This window comes from Myxocyprinus asiaticus, chromosome 20 (assembly GCF_019703515.2).
Source record: "Myxocyprinus asiaticus isolate MX2 ecotype Aquarium Trade chromosome 20, UBuf_Myxa_2, whole genome shotgun sequence".
Classification (NCBI taxonomy): domain Eukaryota; kingdom Metazoa; phylum Chordata; class Actinopteri; order Cypriniformes; family Catostomidae; genus Myxocyprinus; species Myxocyprinus asiaticus.
Window position 1 is genome coordinate 6549083 of NC_059363.1, and position 25635 is coordinate 6574717.

The window sequence follows — 25635 nt, forward strand, 5'->3', positions numbered from 1 at the left end:
TTTAATGCAGTTATTATGATGGTTTGGGTATGCAGGCTTTCACTATGGAAAACATATACTTATTTTCTGGTTATGTTGTGATTGTTTGTAAATGTGAAATAGACAGAATTTATCCGTTATGAAAAGTTTATTTTTTTATTAAAAGGATTTTAACTGAACCATTTTTGGCTAAGTCTTCAAGTGGCACAGCTTAGGATTTGGTGTTTGGTTACTCACCCTGAAAGCAAAAATATCTGCAGTGGCTTTGCATGAATTAAAGAAACGCAGGTTTCAGCTGCCACAGTCTGAGTCGAGAAAAGCTGAATTTCAATAGTTTAAAGATGCGCCTTAAACCAGATTCACCTCAAAGGCTCCAACTTTTTTTTTAAACCAATATGGACAATATGGATCAAACCATTGGTTTGGCAACATATATTGTAATTAATAAATAGGGTAAATTGATGACAATAAAAACATTTTACATCCTGCCCTGATTAAAATGTGAAAGCATGCCCTGACACATCTTTCATGAAAAATACTTTTTTCCTTAGAATACATTTAAAAATTTAGGTAAAATCTGCCTTCATAAGATAGTAGATATTAGAATAGATATTAAAGATGGCAGAGAAAATTATGCTGCCATTTACTTTCACAGAGCATCAGTAAAAGACACCTTTCAAGCTATATTTACATCAACCTTCAAACAAATAAACCTTAAATGCAAAGGGCAAGTGGAGAGCTGACTTTAAATATTAAAAAAGCTACTAGTCTAATTTAATTCATACAATAATAGAATTACATCTTTTTACTGTGTTAACCTGTACATTCTAAGACAGTTAAAAATATGCAAAGTGTGTAATTTTTTTTATGTTAAAATAACAAAAAAAAGATCATTCTCATATAAATTATTCACACACTTACTGTCTCAAACTCGTAAGACTTTCTTTCATCTGCTGAACACAAATGAAGATTTTTTGAAGGATGTACTGTACGAGGTGTTTTTGTTCATGCAATGGAAGTCAATGGGGTCCAAAACTTTTAAGTTCCATAAAGGACATAAAGGCAGCTTAAAGGTTGAGTGGTTTAATCCATGTCTTCTGAAGCGATACAATTTCTGTGGATGAGAAACAAACCAACATTTAAGTTATTGTTCAGTATAAATCTCTACATCTGCAGTGTCCTTGGTGTGTTCATGAGAGAAGCTCGTTCACACTTCCTCACACTTGACCGCACCGAGGAGACTGGGAATGTCAAGATTCCATATGCGGTGACTGCTATAAGTAAGCCATTTTGGGTTGATTTCATGAAAAGTGTTACACTGTTGCTCTGTGGCACTTTCAGAACATTGCTCTGTTGGCCTTGGTTTATTCTTTGAGAGTGCTGTTAACCGTGGAGATCTACAAAGGTTACCGCGTGCAGTGTATGGGGCAGAGGAGATGCTGGCTGAGGAGCAGAGGGGTACACAAAGCATCTTGTGTAAGCCGAGAGTCAGCCTCTAGATTTACACTGACAGCAGGAATGTGTGGTTTTAATCAGAACAGATCTCCAGTCTCTCTTCTTCAGTGACTGTACTCATGCACAGGGTTTTGATTAGCTGGACCAATGCCCTGTACATCTGGGACAGCCGAGAGGGGCCAGGCAAACCCGACGGGGAGGTACAAGGTGCAGTAAGGATACCATAAGGCGAGAGCAGCTGGATTGTACAGTCTTTCAGGCTCAATGCAGCCCAGCTTGATGTGTCAGAGACCCACGGTGCATTGTTGAATGTATTCTATTGTAAATAGTTTTTGGCCTTGTTTCTAATACATGCAGATGTAGCAAAAACATATACAGTATAGTCATATATGGGGGAGACCGGCTAGTTGTCACACGTGAAAATGATCAAGGGCTACATCTCTGTAACAATAGGATTCAAAAGTCCAATTGTGCAAATCATATGTGTAATCATATTTCATGGGTAATCAAACCATATTTGCATACATTTAGGCAAGGGTCAACTATATTATGAAGGCAGATTTGTCCTGAAAGGTTTAAATGTGTTTTTAAAAGTCAGGTAGGGGCATGTTGTTACATTTTTATCAGGGAAGGTTGAAGATTTATATATATATATATATATATATATATATTCACAAAACAAACCCTTTTGCATTTTTGTTGTTTCATGAATCTTTTGTGTCTTATAATTGTTTTTACTTTTTAAGATTTTTCTGAAAAACATATAATTGGCTGTTTAGTGCAGATGTACTGTATATTTAAAGAGAGGTGTAGATTTTGTTTAGGTGGTTGTGATGGGGGCTGAACTAATGTTTATATGAAACTTAACTGGTATAATGGCAGGTTCAATTGTGACACCTTACCCCATATAATGTGACAATGTGAACCACAATTGGGGCAAGTTGTCACAAAAGCACAATGTGTGTTCAATAAACTGTGGGCTCTATTTTTGTGAGTGCATAAAGGGCAGTGCTACGTGCAACAGCCTTGTGCTACGTCTTCTCCAGTTTTAGTGTGAGCGCTAATTCTAAGTGCAATTTTCGTGCCAGTGCAAAGTGCAAGTGGGCGTGGGTGGAAGTTTTAGCGCTATCTGTGGGTGTATGCGTGCAAACTGTGGATGTACTGTATGTTAATTAATTTTCCTGAGAAATAGGTAATTGCGTTAAGGCGTTACAAAAGCAGGTCCGCTTTCAGTGCAAAGTCTAAATTCAGTTCCTTCATTTGGAGTTTGGAGATTTCACCAGCAATGGTAATAAATTTCATATCCAAACTCGGCAAATATAGCGGAACATAAAATATTCGTTATTTTGATTATATTTTCATTTTGTTTGAAGTGTAATTGAAATGTTCAAATATTTTTGGTTGAACTTTTTCATGTTTCATTAAATACACTGAATTGTTATAAATTAAAATCGACCGGAAGTGAAATGTGTGCCGATACAACCACTATCAAATGGCTACTAGTCATGATTTGTGTGTCAGTAGATGAAAATTATTAATAATACTTACATTCTCTGTAATTTAACGGAGCATACATCAAAATCCTGATGAGAATAACATTTTCTAAGCATTTAAAAGGAATGTGTCCATATTTCTATTCTTATTCTTTTTTTTTTTTATTTACTCCCCTTTTCTCCCTACTTTGGAATGCCCAATTCCCAGTGCACTCTAAGTCCTCGTAGTGGCGCAATCCGGGTGCTGGAGGACGAATCTCAGTTGCCTCCACGTCTGAGACCGTCAATCCACGCATCTTGTCACGTGGCTTGTTGAGCGCATTACCGCGGAGACCTAGCGTGTGTGGAGGCTTCACGCTATTCTCCGCGGCCTCTACGCACAACTCACCACGCGCCCCACCGAGAGTGAACCACATTATAGCGACCATGAGGAGGTTACCCCAATGTGACTCTACTCACCCTAGCAACCAGGCCAATTGGTTGCTTAGGAGACCTGGCTGGAGTCACTCAGCATGCCCTGGATTCGAACTTATGACTCCAGGTGTGGTAGTTAGTTTCTTTACTTGCTGAGCTACCCAGGCCCTCCTATTTCTATTATACTAATTAATTGCATCCAGTCCATTTACACTAACAACTTCTTATGAATGTTCTGTCATTGTTTATATTGCTGGTGCTTAACAGGAAAGGAACTATATAATAGGATGCAGATGCTGCAATAACCGGAGATGAATCTCCAAATTAAATTGTACTTGACCCAGTGGCGTTAAGCATGCTATTTTGCCAAACCAACTTGCGCCTAGACTTAGCGCATACTTGCACGAAAATACCAAAATTTCATGGCCATGCCCACTGACTTTGCACTTATGACTTATGGCCAGGGTTGGGAGGGTTCCTTTTGAAATGTATTCCACTACAGATTACAGATTACATGCTGTAAAATGTCATTTGTAACGTATTCCGTTAGATTACTCAAGGTCAGTAATGTATTCTAAATACTTTGGATTACTTCTTCAGCACTGGTAGATTTTTTCACTTGTTTTGACTATAAAAACTCTGCCAGTACAGTAAGACAAAATACACGTTAAAAATACATTCTCTGAAAAACCTGAAATATCTTATGCAGTGTTGTTTCTAAAACAAGATCAATCAAACTGATCTTGTTTTAAGGATTTTTAGATATTTTTACAGGAAAACAATACAAAAATTATTATCAAGAATATGATTTTTGTCCTAATATCAAAGGTCTTACTAGAAAAAAAGACATTTATGATCCAACGTGAATTTTCTTGATAAAAAATATGATCGTGCCTGGTAACATATGCATGAAAAATGGCTAGAAATAGCATTTTATCTTAGCGTAAAGCTGACAGTTTTCACAAGGTTTATTTCTATTTCTTCTGCTCCAAACTTACTTCAAACTTACTTCTCTGTCTGCTCGTATGAATGTAACACATCATAAGAAAGTGTTTCACCGCTGTTCAAATGCACTTTGGATCACATCATTTATATGTATAAATGTTTTCCATCTGAAAGGACTAAATATTAAATGAAACAAATTACATTAAAATGTAAAGTAATCTCTTCAGTAATCAAAATTGAATGTAACTGTATTGTAATTACCAATGATTTAAATTGTAACTGTAGTGGAATACAGTTACTTATATTTTGTATTTTAAATACGTAATCTCGTTACATGTATTCCGTTAATATGCTTATTGCATAGCGCTGCGCTTAGTGCTAGAGCTAGCGCTCTTAAAATAGGGCCCTGTAACTTTTTTTCCTGGGCAAGAATGGTAAAAATATTCAACAGCTTTTCCATAGTCAAGACTTCTGACAAGGTATGTGACTATGCAAAAAATGAATTTAGAAAATAAACCTACCCTGTGAAATATTCACTGGAGTAAAAAGTTTGACAACTAGCCCCGGTCTAATTTCCAATGGTTGAATCAACACTTGACATCATATTGTTGCAGCTTTTAATATCAGGCGTCTCACAAAGTACACAGTATAATAAAGTGTGCAGTGTTAAAAAGCAAAAGCCAAACATGCTTTAGTATTCGCATGAAAAGTCGTCCCAAAGTTTTGCATAGCTATGATGGGCAAACCAAGAGCCAAAGAACTTCAGTGATGTGCATCTGTTTGTTAGACACATGCTACACACTTTCATTAGCTGTACCACTGCTAATTCAATCACTCGGCATGCATTAGCTAAGCCTCATCATTGTCTAGTCTCTGATCCAAAGGTTAAGGTTAATTATTGTAGTAGCTGCTTTAAACTTCACACATATTAGTAACTGCTGCAGTTTGAGTCCAAATGCAGCACAATAGTGTCTTAAAGATGCAGCCTAAAAGGTCAAGCAGCAGTCAGGGCATTCTAGATGTTAATTAAATGACAGTTGTTGAATCTAAAATGATAGCTGAACAATCATCTAGCCATTACAGTGCGTTCCATAATGTCTCGGGGGATAATAGTAGAATTCCCGCTGTGAGCAGAATAAAATCTGAATCTGCTGTTAAATTTGGACCCAAAGCCTGATTGCACTTTATTATTATCATTATTATTATTATTATTGAGACTGATTAATCCTTCCTTGTGGCAAAGGTATTTTGTTGCCTTGAATTCAGTCTCTTAAACAAAAGCAATTCACAGATGGGATACACCAGAATGAAAGATTTATATATTTACTTTTGGTTGTCCACTAATTCCTAGCAAGTGTGCATCTATGTCCCAGCATGATGAAAGGGTGATGTCATTCACTGTATCGCAACAAATCTAATTAAAATCTTTCCCACATCTTCACACTGTCCTGTGAGCATGTGCCAAATGTAATTATGATGAACATCTCACAGAATGCTCAAACACATGGCGTGATGATGCGATGAAGCCAGATAATTGGCAGCATTATGCTAATAGAGAGTCGCTGAAAAAATCCAAAGCGACAAAGCGTGAGAACACGGGTGTTATTTGCATAATAACTGTAATTCGTCTTTAAAAGTCAACCAAAATGAAAATTCTGTAATGATTTACTCACCCTTATGTTGTTCCAAACCTGTATGACTTTCTTTCTTCAGTTTAACACAAAAGGAGACATTAGGCAGAATGTTAGCCTAACAGCCTTAGTCACCATTCACTTTCATTACATGTTTTTTTTTTCAGCACAATGAAAGTGAATGGTGACTGAGACTAAAAATGAACTAACATTTATCTGTCTATCCCAGTTTATATTTGTATTTCTCCTAAAGATTTTTAGGAGAAACATCTGAGACAAATTTCAATATCAGTATACAAGTTGTTTTTTACTATCAATCTCCACTTTCACTTTTACATTCGTCTTTTGTTTTTGGTGATTCACATTCTTCGTACATATCACCACCTACTGGGCAGGGAGGAGAATTTATAGTAAAAAAGGACATAAATATTGACATTTGGTTAAACCAACAATACTAATTTTAAGTGTTGGATCAGGTAGAAATACATACCTCCTTAAGGTAACAATTTCAGGTTTCCTCTGGGTATCTACTCTTTATTAAACATGATCACTCAGATAATGTAAACACATATCAGCAGCATTTATATTTAGACAATGTTAAGATCTCTATTTTCATTTTTATTCCTTCTCTCTCTCCATAGGATCCCTCATTCTCGCTACTGCTCCATGATAAACTGCAGGTTTCCAACAGCACCCGCAAGGCGTGGAACGAGCGTGATGGTCGCTGTGACGTGTGTGCCACCCACCTGAGTCAACTGAAGCAGGAGGCCGTCCATATGGTGCTAAGCCTGGAGCAGTGTGACATATCACCTGGCTCCCCTCCATCCCTGGCCTCCCTGGTGGGTTCCCGCAGCATTCTCCAAGCTCCCACGCCACCTCGAGACTGGGCGTACCATTTCTCAGCTTCCTCCACCTCTGCTACCATTCCCGCCACCACCTGCATTTCTACCCCAACGGCCACCAATGGAAGCAACAGCAGCAGCCCCCACCATCCAGCCTACCCCAAACATGGATCCAAACCTAATAGTTTGGGGGTGAGCAGTGGGGTGGACAAGAAAAGCTGCTCCCCAAATCATGCAGGAAAGGCGACGGCATTGCCACAGCCCCACCTACCCAGCAGCCCCAATAACAGCAATGGAACTGTGTTGAGTTCTGTGGAGCTTCAAGCACATCAGTACCTGGAGGGCACCTGGACATCTGGGCATGTGTCACAAGCCAATGGGGTCACACTTTATCCTTATCAGGTAGGTGGACCTATTAAACCTGTTGTGGTGTACTATAGAGCTTCTTCACTTCCACTACTACCTAGGCTAGTGGGATCTCTTAAAGGGATAGTTTACACACACACAAAAAAATAAAATAAATTCTGTCATCATTTTCTCATCCTCATGTCGTTCCAAACCCATATGACTTACTTTCTTCTGTGGAATACAAAAGGACTGAATGTTAGCCTCAGTCGCCATTTATTTTTATTGTATAGAAAAAATATGCAGTTAAAGTAAATGGTGACTGAGACTAACATTCTGCTTAACATCTCCTTTTAGTTCAATGATTATAAGCAATTTGTTGCTCTTTTTTTTTTTTTTTGGCCGGGATATTAATTTATTCAAATATACATTAAAAATGCAATTCACACAAAACAATTACTTGAATAAACTTCAACACTGATGATGATTTCAATTTCATTGTTCAATGTAATTTTGATACTGTTTCTGGGGCTTAAAGTAAAAAATGTCTAAGTGGTATAAACAGGGTTGGGGAGTAACAGAATACATGTAACGGGATTATGTATTTAAAATACAAAATATAAGTAACTGTATTCCACTACAGTTACAATTTAAATCATTGGTAACTAGAATACAGTTACATTCAAAAAGTATTTTGATTACTGAAGAGATTATTTTGCATTTTATTGTCATTTATTTCATTTAATATTTAGTCCTTTCAGATGGAAAACATTTATACATATAAATGATGTGATCCAAAGTGCATTTGAACAGCGGTGAAACACTTTCTTATGATGTGTTACATTCATACGAGCAGACAGAGAAGGAAGTTTGAAGTAAGTTTGGAGCAGAAGAAATAGAAATAAACCTTGTGTAAATTGTCAGCTTTATGCTAAGCTAAAACGCAATTTCTAGCCATTTTTCATGCACATGTTACCAGGCACGATTATATTTTTTATCAAGAAAATTCACGTTGGATCATAATTTCTTTTTTCTAGTAAGACCTTAGATATTAGGGCAAAAATCATATTCTTGATAATAATTTTTGTATTGTTTTTCTGTAAAAATATCTAAACCCCAGTGCTGAAGAAGTAATCCAAAGTATTTAGAATACGTTACTGACCTTGAGTAATCTAACGGAATACGTTACAAATTACATTTTACAGCATGTAATCTGTAGTGGAATACATTTCAAAAGTAACCCTTCCAACCCTGGGTATAAATTGTATAAATAAATAAATAAAAGTAAATAAGGGTCTCATTAAAAGCTGAAATTTTTGAAAAAAGGATAGTGGCATATATAGTTTGGAATAATATTATATTATGTATAAAAACAAATAAGCAGTAAAACAAGTGTTTTTTTGGGGGGTTTTTTCCCCCCCAATTTGGAATGCCCAATGCGATCTAAGTCCTCGTGTTGGCGTAGTGACTCGCTAAATCCGGGTGGCGGAGGACGACTCTTAGTTGCCTCCACGTCTGAGTCCGTCAATCCACGCATTTTATCACGTGGCTTGTTGAGCACGTTACCATGGAGACATGGAGCATGTGGAAGCTTCATGCTATTCTCCACGGCATCAACGCACATCTCACCACGTGCCCCACCGAGAGCGAACCACATTATAGCGACCACGAGGAGGTTATCCCATGTGACTCTACCCTCCCTAGCAACCGGGCCAATTTGGTTGCTTAGGAGACCTGGCTGGAGAAACAAAAGTTGTTTTAAAATATTATTAATATTTGAAAAAACGTTTGTCCACCAAATAAAAGTCAGGTGGTGTGACCAACATGCAGGTAGCCAAAAACACATTGGAAATTTTTTTTTACTTTTTTGAAATGAATGATTAAGTTGTGTACACTCACGTGTATTAAAGGTGAAAGGAAAATATTTTAATACCTTTTACTTGATGGTTTCACCATTTGACATTTTAAAAGTCATTAAATATTTTGTCTGTAGAAATGTTTTCCCAAAATTTATAAAATCAACATTGACACAAATATTAAATTTCTATGAACTTGACATATATGTTTTAAACTAAGTTTTCATTATGACCTGTTTTGTGTTCCACATAAGAAAGTCGGTGTTCATTTTGACAGCGCTAAAAAAAAATCTATTTTATTTTCACCCGATTTGCTGCTTACCTCTCAATGCGCAGCCAATTGAGAGGTAAGCAGCAATCAAGAACCAGACAGTTACCGGTCTTTGTAAGGACAGATCTGACTTTGTACCAAAGTTTGTAATTTCACATGATTTTGCCTCACTAATGATCTTTTAGTATACTAAGCAACAAGATATGTTTAAAAACTGTCAAATATTAAATCTTTGAATGCCTCATAGTTTCTACTTATTGATTTATATATATATATATAATTGTTTGCTAAAGCATCCCAAGACATCAGTTTTTGATCTCATTTAAATTTACCAAGAGCAAGAGACAGTAAAGTTTTGCAAACCCACGTTCAATGAGTCCTTTTTTCTTTCTTCAATATATCAAAGCAATCGGCATGATGATGATTATTATTATTATTATTATTATTTTTGTGTTCTAAGCATGAATACAAGTTTTCACTCTTTACTTTGTACACCTCCCACCATATTGCTTCTTACCAACCTCATAAAATCACCCTTCTGTGATGCTATCTGCAACACTTTTCATGAGGAGGTCAAAGTGACGCATGGTGCTTGTGTTGAGCGGTGCGTTAAATCCCTGATTCAAGTCATGTAAAAGTGCCTTTAGTGTTTTTGATCATGGCTGGTGTCCCTTTAGGGAGAAATACCACCTGATGTAATGAGATTGTTTGCAGATTGTGGTTACAGTAATGTTGTAATCTGATGATACATCCCTTTGGGATTCGCTTTGGGCCTAATGCACATTGGTAATGCATCGGGCGAAAGGAATTACATTTTATGTAGACTATGGGGTCAAGGGTACCCTCCGAAAGAATACAAGTTTATTCATTTGTCTGGATAAAACCCTTGTGCTTTGAGTCTACTCTGTTTGCGGAAACAAAGAAACCTGTGAAAGGCATGTTAATTTTGTTTTCCACCCTCGGTAATAGGAGGCTATCTTGATTATTTCACTTGAGACCAAACAATTTAAATCAGGCAGACATGTGAGTGACGTTGAGTCCACTTGAGACCTAATTTCTTGTTATTTCCTACAGAGATTCAATGTTACTGCATTGCTACCAACCAAAGTCAACACATCATATTTGAACAAACACTTGGAACAGGTTCCAAATGAGAGATTTTGTTTTAAGACGGATTATTTACTCTGAAATCTTTTGTCAGTCTGCAGTCGTAATTGGAAAAGAACTTCCAGCAAACTAAACTGAGCCACTCAAGAGTCTTTTTAAGCACAGGCTAACTGAATTTAGCAGGTTGATTAGATCTCCATTAGATCAGAGAGATGTCTTCTCTGGAGTCTCACTGTCTTATCAGAGTGTTGGGTGGTTAAGACTCTTTTGAGTATAAAGGAATGTTGTGTGCAACTCAGTGATGATATTAACGTGATTTGTATTGTACAACCACGTAATCAGCTGCTATGTGGAGAACCTTGAGCTTCAGCCGGCACTCAAAAAATGCTTCTCACGTGAACCGCACAGCAGTCTTCCAAGGGGTCGCTCAGACCGAACGTGTTTATGCGTTAAAACAAAAGCTAGATGCAGCGAATGAAATGAAATAGAACGCAGATGTCTCAAGCAGCACTGATGCATGAGATGGCGAAAAAAATATCTAAACAAGGTGCAATGGTAAAAGATGCAAAAACGTGATCGGTGTGAGCGGCCCCTAACTCTCACAACTGATTCTAATGTGAGAATGTTGATACACAAATAAATACAAAGAGCAGGCTGTCAAATTCTAAATTTGAATATTCGTCAAATTTAAGACAAAAATGCACATTTAAATGCTAAAATGTGCATTCACATTTTTTGGATGTGTGCCCATCACTGACAATAAATAATGGGCCATTCAGATGGATCATGTATTCTTGTGCTAAAAAAACAGACACAGCGCAATGAATGTAGCAGAATACGAGTGTCTCAAGATGCGTTTAGAGGTTGAATTTCCTTTTAAATTTACACAGGGTCTAAAAAACACTCCGCTCCTGCATGAGATGCTAAAAAGTAGTGAGGCACGGTACAATGGTCAAAGACATCTGTCTATCGTGTGCTTACATACGTTGTAGAACCAATGGGACACAAAAACACATTCAGGGTTAACAGCCCCTTAGGAAAAGATCTTTTGCTGTTGTGTCTTGCTCTCAAATCAGCGTGTCTTTAAAATTTGGATATAATAATAATGATATTTATTATAATATAAAGATATATGTTTTTTGGTAGATATAAGTGAAATATTCTAATTACGTTTCTCAGCCCTGTTACCAGACCTAAAGAGAAGAATAGCACACACAAAGATTGGTTGAAATATCACATTAGGCAGACACTTTTATCCAAAGTGACTTACAGTGCCCTGATTACAGGGACAATCCCCCTGGAGCAACCTGGAGTTAAGTGCCTTGCTCAAAGACACAATGGTGGTGGCTGTGGGGATTGAACCAACAACTTTGGCTTACCAGTTCAGTGCTTTAGTCCACTACACCACATGGAACTTTTTGCTACCAATACATTTTAGTACAGAATATAAATATGTTTGATATCAATATTTCCCTTGAATTTGTCCATCATCTTGGATGAGATGAGAATCATTGATCTCACATGCATTATGAGATTGTGTTATCCTTTAAAGATACAGTACATTATTGTTGCCAAAATAGTTTTGCATCCTACAAGTGGAGTCAGCCTTTGCGTCAGGAGCATGCCATTGATGCCCTACCAAGCTATCTAGTTGGCAACTCACTAATTTGTTTCAGACACAGCCATGAGATGCAAGAGTTAAATGTTTTCCTATGATCACACTGGAGCCTCATACTTCTTAGTGATAGAATTTTATTTTGAATCAAGCTTAAACACAGGCTGGTTATAGGTGTAGACAAACAGGAATATTTTAAAGAGTGTTTTGTTGGCTATATTTGTAAATGTGATGTCATGATCTGCCTTGATCGAAGTTATTGAGTAGGTAAGTGTTAAAATGCCTCCTTGATTGAATTTAAAGAATCAAGCCATTAAGATCACATTTAGATAACAGGGATGTTTTGGAAATGTGTCCTTTCACTGAATTTGCATACGGAAACAAAGAGAGTTTTGTGTGATTCTGATCAAACTCTAACTAGTTACAATTTCAGGTCATGGGTTTGACCTGGGCATGATCTCGTAATAGGTGTTAGATCATACAATCTAACTTTTTTCAAGCTAACTATACAAGAAAACATTTTGAAATAACAATGAACAATACTTTTACAGCATTTATTCATCTTTGTTAATGTTATTCTCAACATATACTAATACATTTTCAAAATAAAAATGTGTATTTGTTAACATTAGTTAATGCACTATGAACTAACATGAACTAACAATGAACAATTTTATTTTTATTAACTAACATTAACAAAGATTAATAAATGCTGTAAAAATATATTGTTCATTGTTTGTTCAAGATACCAAATGCTTTAACTAATGTTAACTGTTGGAACCTTATTGTAAAGTGTTACCAAAATATTAGTTAAAAACAATAAGTATGACATACGTGAAATTTGTATTTAGTTTTATTCACAAACATTACCAAGATTGGTTTAAAAAACAAACTTTGCTTTTCTATTGAGATAAAAAATTAAATGAGCAATATGCATTAATAAAAATTATTATTATTATTTTTTTTAAATAACAGTCAAAACTTTTGCACTCACGCGGAGCTTACATAGAGAGCAATACTGAAGACATTAGGGTCATGCACATATGTAAACCATAAAAGCTATCACATTTTTATCATTAGTGGTGCTTGCGAAGCAAAACATCACTATTATTATCTCAAATATTTCTTCTTCTTCTGCTTCTTCTTCTTCTTCTTCTTTCATACAAAATTTCAGCACCTAACTCATCCCACAACGTTTGGCATAGACCCACAAATGTGGTGTCAAATCGACCGGCCTATTGAGGACACCTGTGCTATGACTTTTCTAAGGGGTGGGGGGGTACGGTGCACCCCTGGGGAGCAAAAAAACCATCCTAAAATTTGTCAGATCATATCTCCAGATCAGAATGTCATAGAGATACGGGACTTGGCTCATCTGACTCTGACTTTTATGCATCACTGTGGAAACTACTTAGCCACGCCCTAGCAACCATTTAGAGCACCCTAGCAACCAGCCCCACTGACTTCCATTCAAAATGGCTGAGAGTGATATCTTTGGATCAGAATGTCCTAGAAACATGAGAGTTGGCTTGTTTTACTTGGGTGAGCAATCAGTCTTCAAGTATCATCATGGAAACTACTTAGCCATGCCCTAGCAACCATTTAGAGCACCCTAGCAACCAAACCCCATTGACTTCCATTCAAAATCGATTAGATGGATATCTCCGGATCATAATTTTGTAGAGACTTCATTGTTGGCTTGTATGACTCAGGACAGCAAGCAGCCTTTTAGTATCACCCTGGCAACTTCCTAGCAACCACATGGGCTTACCCTAGCAACCATATTGCAAAGCCCATATCTTTTCACCAGATCATCGTAGAGACTTCAACTTTGGCTTATTTTACTCAGAATAGCAAGTAGCCTTTACATATCATGCTGGAAAATACTTAGCCATGACCTAGCAAACATTTAGAGCACCCTAGCAACCAAACCCCTTTGACTTCCATTCAAAATGACTCAGTGGGATATCTTCGGGTCAGAATGTTATACAGGTTTCAGTGTTGGCTCATTTGATTCAGGCTAGCAAGCAGCCTTGTTAGTATCACACTGGCAACTGCCTAGCAACCAGAATGTCATAGAGACATGAGGGTGGGCTCATTTTACTCAAGATAGAAAGCATCCCATTTATTGTTACCCTGGCAACAAGTGTTGGCTCGTTTGATTCAGGCTAGCAAGCAGCCTTGTTAGTATCACCCTGGCAACTGCCTAGCAACCAAATGAGCTCATCCTAGCAACCAAGTATCAAAAGACATATCTCTGGACCAGAACATTGTAGAGACTTACGGTTTAGACTCATTTGACTCAGGCTAGCAAGGTGCCTTTTGAGGATTACTCTGGTAACTGCCAAGCAACCAAATGAGCTCACCCTAGCAACCAAGTAGCAAAACACATATCTCTGCACCATAATATTGTAGAGACATCTGGGTTGGATAATTTGACTCAGAATAGCAAGGACCCTTTTGAGTATCACACTTATAACTGCCTAGCAACCAGATGGGGTTACCCTAGCAACCGAGTAGCAAAACACATATCTCTGCACCAGAACATCATAGAAACTTCCGGGTTCGGTTATTTGACTGAGGCTAGCAACTAGCCTTTTGAGTATCACCTTGGTAACTGCCTAGCAACCAAGGAGCAAAACATATATCTCCACACCAGAACATCGTTGAGACTTCTGGGTTGTGTCATTTGACTGAGGCTACCAAGGAGACTTTTGAGTATCACCCTGGTAACTGCCTAGCAACCAGATGGGGTTACCCTAGCAACCGAGTAGCAAAACACATATCTCTGCACCAGAACATTGTAGAGAATTCCGGGTTGGCTAATTTGACTCAGGCTAGCAAGGAGCCTTTTCAGTATCATCCTGGTAATTGCCTAGCAACCAAATGAGCTCACCATAGCAAGCAAATAGCAAAACAAATATTTTTGCACCAGAACATCGTAGAGACTTCCAGTTTGGCTCATTTGACTCAGGCTAGCAAGGAGACTTTTGAGTATTACCCTGGTAACTGCCTAGCAACCAGATGGGGTCATCATAGCAACCAAGTAGCAAAACACATATCTCTGCACCAGAACATCGTAGAGACTTCTGGGTTGGCTCATTTGACTCAGGCTAGCAAGGAGCCTTGTTAGTATCACCCTGGCAACTGCCTAATAACCAGATTGGGTCACCCTAGCATCCGAGTATCAAAACACATATCTCTATACCAGATTGTCGTAGAGACATGAGGGCGGGCTCATTTTACTCGAGATAGAAAGCATCCCATTTATTGTTACCCTGGCAATGGCCTAGCAACCACATGGAACACCCTCTCAACCATGGAACAACACCAATATCGCTGCACCAGAACATCCTACAGTCTTGGGGGTGGCCTTTCTCAATTTGGGGAGTTGGTGGGACATTGTGGTGAAAACTTTTGCCACGGCAAGCACCACTCACATTTTCTTCAGGAAATGTACCTATCTAGTTTCACATGATATTATTCAGAAAAACATGTGGTGAAAGTTGGCTTTTTATAAAAAGTGTTCTGCCTGTATTCAGAGATTTAATGCACATACACACATACTGGTCTGATAAGCTTCAGAGTTTCTTGTACCGCTTCACATTTTCCTTCCACCACAAAAGCAAATCCTCATCCATTGACTCCTCATGTTGCATGACTCCAACAGAAACCAAATCAAAATATTACAAGGACTGCCATACTTGGTTTTGAAAGCACAGATGCCATGATATCTCCTTCTTTCATCCAACACCTCAACGACACATATCCACAGTGCCCCCAATGGACTCAACTGTAATTGCATGATTTGCAGCACTTCCTGCGGCAGGCAAATGCGCAAAGGAAAATCAATTTTGAGGTATTTGTGTATTGTTTTTAATAGTCGACTAGCTGGTTCAAAATGAGTACTCGATAAGTCGATCACTCGTGTACATCCCTAGAATATGCCATCTGCTTTGTTTTATGTAAACATGCACTAGACGCACGTCTTTGATAGTTGTGCCGCATCTCACTGTTGTTATTTTTCAGTGTCTCAGGCAGGAACACCATTTTTTAAGATGCTGTGTCAAATAAAAACAAAAAACTTTTAAAAATGCGACTCGAGACGCATGCATTCTGTTCCATTAATGGCTCAACTAATGCTATGAGTTTGGTGGAGACTCTTGACACTGGGCAAGTTTAAATATTAGACTCTGCTTACCGCAGTTTAGTTTCAGAGGATTCTTATGGTCAAAGTTTTGGTGGGTCAAATATTGATTGTGTCAGATGATACAGCCATGGTAGAACCAGGCAGTCATGCATTCTGTAGATGGGCCACACCTTTCACCACAGTCTGATTACATCTTCCTTTTAACATTCTCTCTGGATTTGGCTTCTCAGGTCTCTCTTGTTCTTTATGCTCTTCTCTGTGACCTGATGTCTGTATCTCTGTCACTCTCTCCCTCTCTTTCTATGCCCAAGGGGCTGGGTTTTGTGCACAGGAAGCTGTTAGACTTGCGTTGGAGAGCCGGTCAGATAGTGACAATTACCCTGGATGCAGGACTTCTTATAAAAACAGTTTGGATGCCACACACAGAGCCTTGACATTCCATCTGGACATTGTCTTATCCTTTATAAAATCTCCTTAAAGAGGGCTCTTTTCTAAAACCACATCCATTTCTTTGGAGGAGGAATGTGCCCCCCCCCCCCCCCTCAGGCCATTTAAAGGCATGATGAGGCATTTTCTGTCTTTAATATGTTTTATATTAACTGTTGAATCTGTGTTTATTATTTCTAGAAAGAAGCCCCTTGTTAAACTGTTTTCTTGGAGCCTGGCTTGAGTTAATGCTATGGGCATTGAACATCTGTACGCCTGTGAAGGGGGTCTCATTTGCTCTGTCAAAAGCCATTAAATTGAATTATTCAAAGAGTCTTTTTACTTTGTAGACTGTACACAAACAGAATAAAAATATATCATCAGGTTCAATTTGTCTTCATCTATTCGCTTTGTCTTTTTATACAGACATTGACTCTAAAAAGCACTGACATTCTGTGTTATTCTCTAACATACTCTATGCAAGCATGTTACACAAACACTTCTAGGAACACAAGCCATTTCTCATGTTGTTGCATTCTGAAATGACTCAACCTAAAAAACGCAATTTATAATGCAACACAAGTGCAAGTTGCATTCTTAGTGCTGCCACAAGGGGCACTATAGCGGGAATTACCACCTTGTTCAACAATTTTCTCTAGTTTTCAAATTTTCTCCTAGAGTCCAACTATTGTCATGGTGGAGCAACAGATAGAAGAGGGTCTTTTTTAACAAGTTAGTTAAAGTTGGCCAAAATGTACAAATTTATAAAACTGTTAAGGTGCGGTCACACTACACTTTGCGCTCCATTCAAACACATTGGATTGCGGGAGACTAGAAACGCAAGCTTATGCAAAGAAATTTTGCAATCCGCTGTGTACCAAAGTTCAAGTTTGGTGAATTCTGACCTGCAGATTCAGATGATGGAGTCATGTGACCAATAGAAGATCGAAGCATCACAAACTGACCTCTTGGCTCAATACAACCCTTACAAAAAATCTAGAGTTCTGGCAAACTAGCCGCAAACTTGCCACAAATTTGCCACTCATTATTTTTACATGCAAATGAGCTTGTGATTCGCCGCAAATGTTTGCCAGAAGTTTGCAGCTCTTTACCAGTAGTGGTTAACCCACAGCAAACCTTAGGCAACAATGGACAGTTTTCTGCAAGTTTGTCGCAAAGCTCATTTGCATGTGAAAATGATCATAGGCAAATTTGCGGCAAAATTTCAGCACATTTGCCATGAACTCTCACTTTTTTGTTTACTAATAACCGAATCACTGTCCTCCAGTGACCAAAGCTGGAAGTTTTGTTGAACGCATACGCACATGTGAGCTCCAGTTTCGGGGTGAAATGTTTGCAGTGTGGTGCTAAAAGCGAGATGTTTAAAAAAAAATAAATTTAAATGATGTAATAGAGTCAACAGAAATGCATATTTTATTAACTCTACCCACTAACCCAAACCCCAACCCTAAAGTTAACCATCAGTGGATTGAAAATGTAGTTTTAGAGCAAAAATGCAATCTACGAATCGCGCTCACCATTATTCATGTGAACGCGATTACTTCCTGGTAATTTTCGGAGGTTGCAGTCTTTGATGCTTTTTGCCTGCCAATCATTTTGTGCATTCTCATAGTGTTGTAGTTGAAGTGGATCATGAAGGGCTTAATGCCATATTCAGATTCATAATAGTTGTCAGTTGAGGGCACTATTTTGCTACTGTTTTGTTCTGATCGGTGTCGGTCTCAATGCGATTTGCGGTTTTGGAAAGAGGGGACATGGCTATGTCAACGGCTTTGTCTCTTGGAAGTTAGAACAGCTAAAATCGCTTACAGCACCTTTAAGTGCTGAAGTTTGTTACCGCCACATTTGTGTCTCTGTGTCTTTGCGTAGATCATGTTTATGGCTTGAATGAACAAGTCCTGTTTCCAATGTATCTCTCTTGTTTGGTCCGTTTTTTTTAGAACATCCTATGATTTTATTTCTTTCTGAAGCTTGTCTCCGATGAACTGTTCCCCTTCAGCACTTTGTCCCCTTTTTCAACATAACCACATGCTTTCTATCTGAAGGGACAGAACTGTGACAGATAAAAAAGAGAAAAAGCAAGGGATGGAGGGGGAACAGTAATTAACATATCCAGGGAGGAATAGGAAGGGAGTACCCAGGCAGTGCAGTGTGTCCTGCTTTAATTATGATGAATGAGGAAGTCTTGCCTTGCGGGTGTGCAGGGGGCCACTGGGGAACGGGTTGGAAGGAAAACGTTTTTTACATTTCTCCTTTCTTCTCTTGGGTATTTGATATTTGAAATTTCCACTCCCAGAAATGGTCTCTACCTTCCTCATCCATCACACCTGGACTTGGTCCTGGTCTCATGTAAGATGGGGGAACCTAGCTTGCTTTAGAAACACACAAAATAAGGCATCTGCAAAATTACAAGCACTGGATATTGATTTCACACACACACACACACACACACACAGGGATGTACATGGCAATCCGTCATCTGCGATGAAGTTGCCATAATTGCGATCATGGCATTCTAATATGTTTGAATAAATCATTAGAATTATATTTTTCCCCAACATTAATATTCCTCTCCTAAGTATTTGCAATTTTATAACATATTAGGTTTATCTTCGCAGACTTATCAGATGGTCATCATCCAAGTTGATTAGCACTATATTAGATACTAATAGGTTGAACTTAAAGGTGTAATTTCTGCACCAATAGTGTCACCAAATAGAACTGCAAAAAATAATGACTGTTTCCTGAACACTTCACATTCACCGTTGGACGGCCAAATAGATAGCCCTGCCCCAAACTCACACCGTTGGTTGACACAAAAGTTGCTGTTTCGGACTGGTCGGGATGCTTAAACAAACAATGTTTGAGAGTACCACACTGCCACAGTGTTTACACTTTTTCAGGAAATGATTCTGCGAATTGCCTTCTTATAGTTTTCTTTGCATATTAAGCTGGGATATGAGTATTTTAACATTGGAAAATTGCATCACTATTAATTCTGCAAAAGTCATGGCTGTAGATGCAGTCATATCAATAATAATGCACATGCCACGGTTGTGGCACAATATTCAGAATTAAACATTTGTTACACTGCTATGATACAGATAACTTTCAGGACTGGAATGTAGCAGGACCTTACAGATTTTAACTCTCCGGGCGACGAAGGTCATGGCACGGTTTCTCGAGCAGGCAATGTCCACCCTGGTGGTCCAGTAGCGCCACCTTTGGCTCAACCTGGTCGAGATGGGAGAGGCGGACAAGGCACAGTTCCTTGACGCCCCCATTTCCCAGGTTGGCCTGTTTGGCAACACCGTCAAGGACTTTGCCCAGCAGTTCTTGGTGGTGAAGTGGTAGACGGAGGCCTTACAACATATCCTGCCCCGGCGCGGCTTAAGACCCCGCACCCTGTCTGCTTGTCGCCAAGGGCGTCCTCCTGCAGCAACAACACCGGCTCTGCCGCAGCCCGCCCCCGTGTCCCGGCTCTGGCGTGGAGCCCTCTACAGGAAGCAGATGCCACCCGTCTCGTGGCCGGCCACTAAGAACCCGAGGAAGGCTTCGAAGTGCCCCCGAGACGGGCGACCAAGGGGCGAGGAGACCCGCTTCTCTGGAGCTGGTCGAAAGACCACTCCATCCCCCAGTGGAGGGCCGGGAGGAAAATCTTTTGTTGCCTCATGCCCAGGAGGCTGCGGCACCCAAAGGCTTGACAAAAGAATGGTTTTCTCGTCTCCTGGGTCACATGTCCAGTGCGCACGGTCGTCATCACAACCACCGTCCACCGTCCCATTTTAGCAAGTATGGCGCTCCAGCGGCGGACCCCCCGCCCCGTGCACCCAGCTGTGGCACAAACACGCCCACATGGGATTGGTTCTGGTGGACTACGGGGATGAGAGGCTTTTCAGAGGCTCCTGGGGCATATGGCATCCTCAGCAGTGGCCATACCAGCACTGGCTTCAGACTCGAGTCCCAAAATGGGCATGGCGCCGCGGGACACATCGCATTGCCATCATGCCGATCTGTTGCCGCCTCTTCAGTCCTTGTACCGACCTTTCATTTCTACGGGCAGGGGTTCCCCTAGAGCAGGTCTCCAGGCGCATTGTGGTTACAACAGACGCCTCCAAGACAAACTGGGGTGCCGTATGCAATGGGCACACAGCCGCCGGCTCCTGGACTGGCCATTGTCTGCGTTGGCACATCAGCTGCCTAGAGTTGTTGGCAGTACTGCATGCCCTGCAGGGCAAGCATGTATTGGTAGTGTACATCAACCGTCAAGGCAGTCTTGACTCCTGAGAGGGGCGGCTGTCCCCCTCCTCCTTGAAGGTGTATGTAGCCACTTTTTTGGCTCATCATGATGCAGTAGATGGTAAGTACTTGGGGAAGCACGACTTGATCATCAGGTTCCTGAGAGGCACTAGGAGGTTGAATCCCTCCAGACCATGCCTCGTCCCCTAGCTCCCTTTGAGCCCTTGGAATCAGCTGAGCTTAAGGCACTCTCTTTGAAGACTGCCCTCCTGACTGCGCTCACTTCCATCAAGAGGGTAGGGGATCTGAAGGGTTCTCTGTCAGCGAATCCTGCCTGGAGTTCAGTCCGGGTTACTCTCACATGATCCTGAGACCCCGACCGGGCTATGTGCCCAAGGTTCCCACGACCCCTTTTAGGGATCAGGTGGTGAACCTGCAAGCGCTGCCCCAGGAGGAGGCAGACACAGCCTTGGTGTTGCTGTGTCCGGTGCGAGCTTTACGCATCTATTTGGATCGCATGCAGAGCTTTAGAAGCTCCGAGCAGCTCTTTGTCTGCTTTGGTGGACAGTGGAAAGGAAGCGCTGTCTCCAAACAGAGGATCACCCACTGGGTCATTGACACCATCGCGATGGCATATCAGGCTCATGACGTGCCACCCCCGAGCCCACTCTACCAGGAGTGTGGCAGCCTCCTGGGCCCTGGCCATTGGTGCCTCTTTGGCAGACATCTGCAGAGCAGCGGGCTGGGCAGCACCCAACACCTTTGTAAGGTTCTACAATCTCCGGGTTGAAGACGTGCTCTCTTGACTCCCAGCTGTGTTCACAGACTGTGATCCCTGGATGACTTTCCTCCTTAGCCCTCTGGCAGTTGAGCTTGCAGAGAAACTCACTGCCGGCCCAGTACGTACGCTAATGAGGCCCTGTACTGAGGTAGGTGCTCCACATGTGCTGGTTCCCTGAAGGCGACCCCATGTGATATCTTCCTCAAAATTGTTTCCCTGTCAGTAAACTGCATCTTCCTTGGGCAGAGGCCCCTCTGCCCCCGGTTGCCATGCCTTGTAGAAACTCCTCCCCCTTCGGGTAGGACCTACCATGGGACCTCTCCACATGACATACACTATATTGCCAAAAGTATTCGCTCATCTGCCTTTAGACGCATATGAACTTAAGTGACATCCCATTCTTAATCCATAGGGTTTAATATGACGTCGGCCCACCCTTTGCAGCTATAACAGCTTCAACTCTTCTAAGAAGGCTTTCCACAAGGTTTAGGAGTGTGTTTATGGGAATTTTTGACCATTCTTCCAGAAGCGCATTTGTGAGGTCAGACACTGATGTTGGACGAGAAGGCCTGGCTCGCAGTCTTCGCTCTAATTCATCCCAAAGGTGCTCTGTCGGGTTGAGGTCAGGTCTCTGTGCAGGCCAGTCAAGTTCTTCCACACCAAACTCGCTCATCCATGTCTTTATGGACCTTGCTTTGTGCACTGGTGTGCAGTCATGTTGGAACAGGAAGGGGCCATCCCCAAACTGTTCCCACAAAGTTGGGAGCATGGAATTGTCCAAAATCTCTTGGTATGCTGAAGCATTCAGATTTCCTTTCACTGGAACTAAGGGGCCAAGCCCAGCTCCTGAAAAACAACCCCACACCATAATCCCCCTCCACCAAACTTCACAGTTGGCACAATGCAGTCAGACAAGTACCGTTCTCCTGGCAATCGCCAAACCCAGACTCGTCCGTCAGATTGCCAGATGGAGAAGCGTGATTCGTCACTCCAGAGAACGCATCTCCACTGCTCTAGAGTCCAGTGGCGGCATGCTTTACACCACTGCATCCGACGCTTTGCATTGCACTTGGTGATGTATGGCTTGGATGCAGCTGCTCGGCCATGGAAACCCATTCCATGAAGCTCTCTACACACTGTTTTTGAGCTAATCTGAAGGCCACATGAACTTTGGAGGTCTGTAGCATTTGACTCTGCAGAAAGTTGGCAACCTCTGCGCATTATGCGCCTCAGCATCCGCTGACCCCGCTCTGTCATTTTAGGTGGCCTACCACTTCGTGGCTGAGTTGCTGTCTTTCCCAATCGCTTCCACTTTGTTATAATACCACTGACAGTTGACTGTGGAATATTTAGTAGCGAGGAAATTTCACGACTGGACTTGTTGCACAGGTGGCATCCTATCACAGTACCACGCTGGAATTCACTGAGCTCCTGAGAGCGGCCCATTCTTTCACAAATGTTTGTAGAAGCAGTCTGCATGCCTAGGTGCTTCATTTTATACACCTGTAGCCATGGAAGTGATTGGAACACCTGAATTCAATTATTTGGATGGGTGAGCGAATACTTTTGGCAATATAGTGTACTTACAACAAGACTCGGTAAGACCATGTGACGTATTCCACTCAAAATACCCCCCCCCCCCTTTTTGGGCAGGGTGTGGTCTCCACGGTGTCTTCCACTTGGGAGGGACATCCCCTGACGTAGACACTTTTGGCTCCCAGTCGGTTAACAAATTCCACTCTTTTTGGGGAGAAAAAAGAGGAAAAGAGGCCTCGGCTGGGCTAGCCTGTCCCTATTGTTGGGCAGTCGACATGTTCCTGAAGGACCATTCGACGCTTATAAGAGCGTTGGGGGAGGTTACGTGACGGCCTGGTGTGCTGGCTACAAGGCACACAGCGGTCTGCCCATCTCGCACCACCAGTTCACGTAACACAGTTCAGATAGTTGTGGTGTTTTGTATAGGGACCCCTAGTGTCACTACATCGACACAACGTCGAGTGAGTGACAGATAGGGAACGTCATGGTTACTTTCGTAAACTTTTTCATTTTTCCATGCAAATTCCACTCGCCAATTCCCATTGGCCTTTTTTCAAAAAAGCAAAAGGTATTTGGGGCTCCCAAGAGTGACCCCTAGTGTCACTACATCGACACAATGTCTTGTTCCCTCCATCAGGGAACGGAGGTTACGAAAGTAACCATGACATTTCTAATTTTGCAAGTTTATTAATACGGAATGAAAAATATATAGTCAAACTATATCATTAGAGTAATATACTGTATATCTTATATATATACACACACACTGGGGGCCAGAAGTTTGGAACAATGTACAGGTTTTGCTCTTATGGAATAAATTGGTACTTTTATTCACTCTAACCAATTCTTTTTGTTTTTCTGTTTCAAAAGTGGCTTTTTCTTTGCACTTCTTCTCATAAGACCTGCACACCCGAGTCTTCTCTATATTGTTGTACATGAAACTGGTGTTGAGTGGGTAGAATTCAATGAAGCTGTCAGCTGAGGACATGTGAGGCATCTATTTCTCAAACTAGAGACTCTGATGTACTTATCCACTTGTTTACATCTGGGACTTCCATACCTCTTTCTGTCCTTGTTAGAGCCAGTTGTCATTTGTCTTTGAAGACTGTAGTGTACACCTTTGTATGAAATCAATTTCAAGCATTGTATAGCCTTCATTCCTCAAAACAAAGATTGACTAACGAGTTTCTAGAGAAAGCTTTTTTGCCATTTTTGACCTTATATTGACCTTAAAACATGCCAGTCTATAGCATAGTGTGGCAACTCAAAAACAAACACAAAGACAATATTAAGCTTCATTTAACTAACCAAATAGCTTTCAACTGTGTTTGATATAATGGCAAGTAATTTTCTAGTACCAAATTTGCAATTTAGCATGATTACTCAAGGATAAGGTGTTGGAGTGATGGCTGCTGGAAATGGGGCCTGTCTAGATTTGATCAAAAATGTTTTTGTTTTTTTCAAATAGTGATGGCGTAGTTTTTTACCTCAGGAATGTTCTGACCATACTTTGTGATCAATTGAATGCCACTTTGGTGAATTAAAGTACCAATTTCCTTCCGAAACAGCAAGATCTGTACATTATTCCAAACTTTTGGCCCCCAGTGTATATATATAAGAAAAGAGTCTTTTTGCCCATTACTTGTATCTAGAGATCCTGGACCGATGACAGATGTCATAATGTCTGATATCTCTTGATCTTTGAATAACCTTTATCTGGCTGATAACACAGTAATGCTAAGACTTTAATCTTGTTTTTACAAGGCAATTTGGACCAGCAGTATGAGAATGAAGGACAAAGTCAAGGGCAGACAGGTAAACAGCAATCAGGTCTTTCTAACACAACTTTTTAGATAGAAAGTGAACAAAAAGGATAAAGAGATGGATGGATTACATATACATACAATTTTTATGAATACAGTACTAAGAGCAGAGAACGGAGAAGAAAGATTAAGTAAGTTATGGAGGAGGAGAATAAAAGAAGAGATTATAGCAGTGGATGGCTGGATGGGAGGATTGGCAGAGAGGTGCAATCTGTGCTGTTGGCACTGGTGGTATTTAATGCTCCTTCTTCTCATTCCTGCACAACAGATGGCAAATCAGCCATGATTTCCCAAATGATCTGACTGGCTGTGAGTAGGACTGGGGCTGTACAGTGTCACCGTGAGGATAGAACTGCCGTTTAGCTTTATGGAAAACAACCATTCATTGAAAATTAATTGAAATTGGCAAATTTAAAAGGGGCCACATTGCCGTTTTTAGGTGACCATTGTCTACCTTAGAATCCATGGTCATGAAAAACATGGTCATGAGAATTTTAAAATATTGTTCTATTGGCCTGGAAAATTCATGGACATTTCTACAGTGGATACATATTATTGTATGTGTATTGAGCTAGATATTGCTCTTGTGAAGAGTAAAACTTGCTTGCTAGCCGTAGTGATGTCTAATTAGTGATCAAATCATTCTATTGAAACAAATCTTTTCATTGTATTAGTTGAAACAATTTACAAAGAACGTACTAAATGA

General features: G+C 40.4%; 1 protein-coding gene across 2 annotated transcripts in view; it reads left to right on the forward strand.

Moving 5' to 3' along the window:
- Nucleotides 1–25635, forward strand: part of kif26ba (kinesin family member 26Ba) — a 148768-nt gene that overhangs the window by 41332 nt on the left and 81801 nt on the right. For both annotated transcript variants that reach the window (XM_051647032.1, XM_051647033.1), the window contains exon 3: nt 6559–7161. In XM_051647032.1, coding sequence (XP_051502992.1) covers nt 6559–7161 — 603 coding nt within the window. The remainder of the gene's footprint in view (nt 1–6558; nt 7162–25635) is intronic.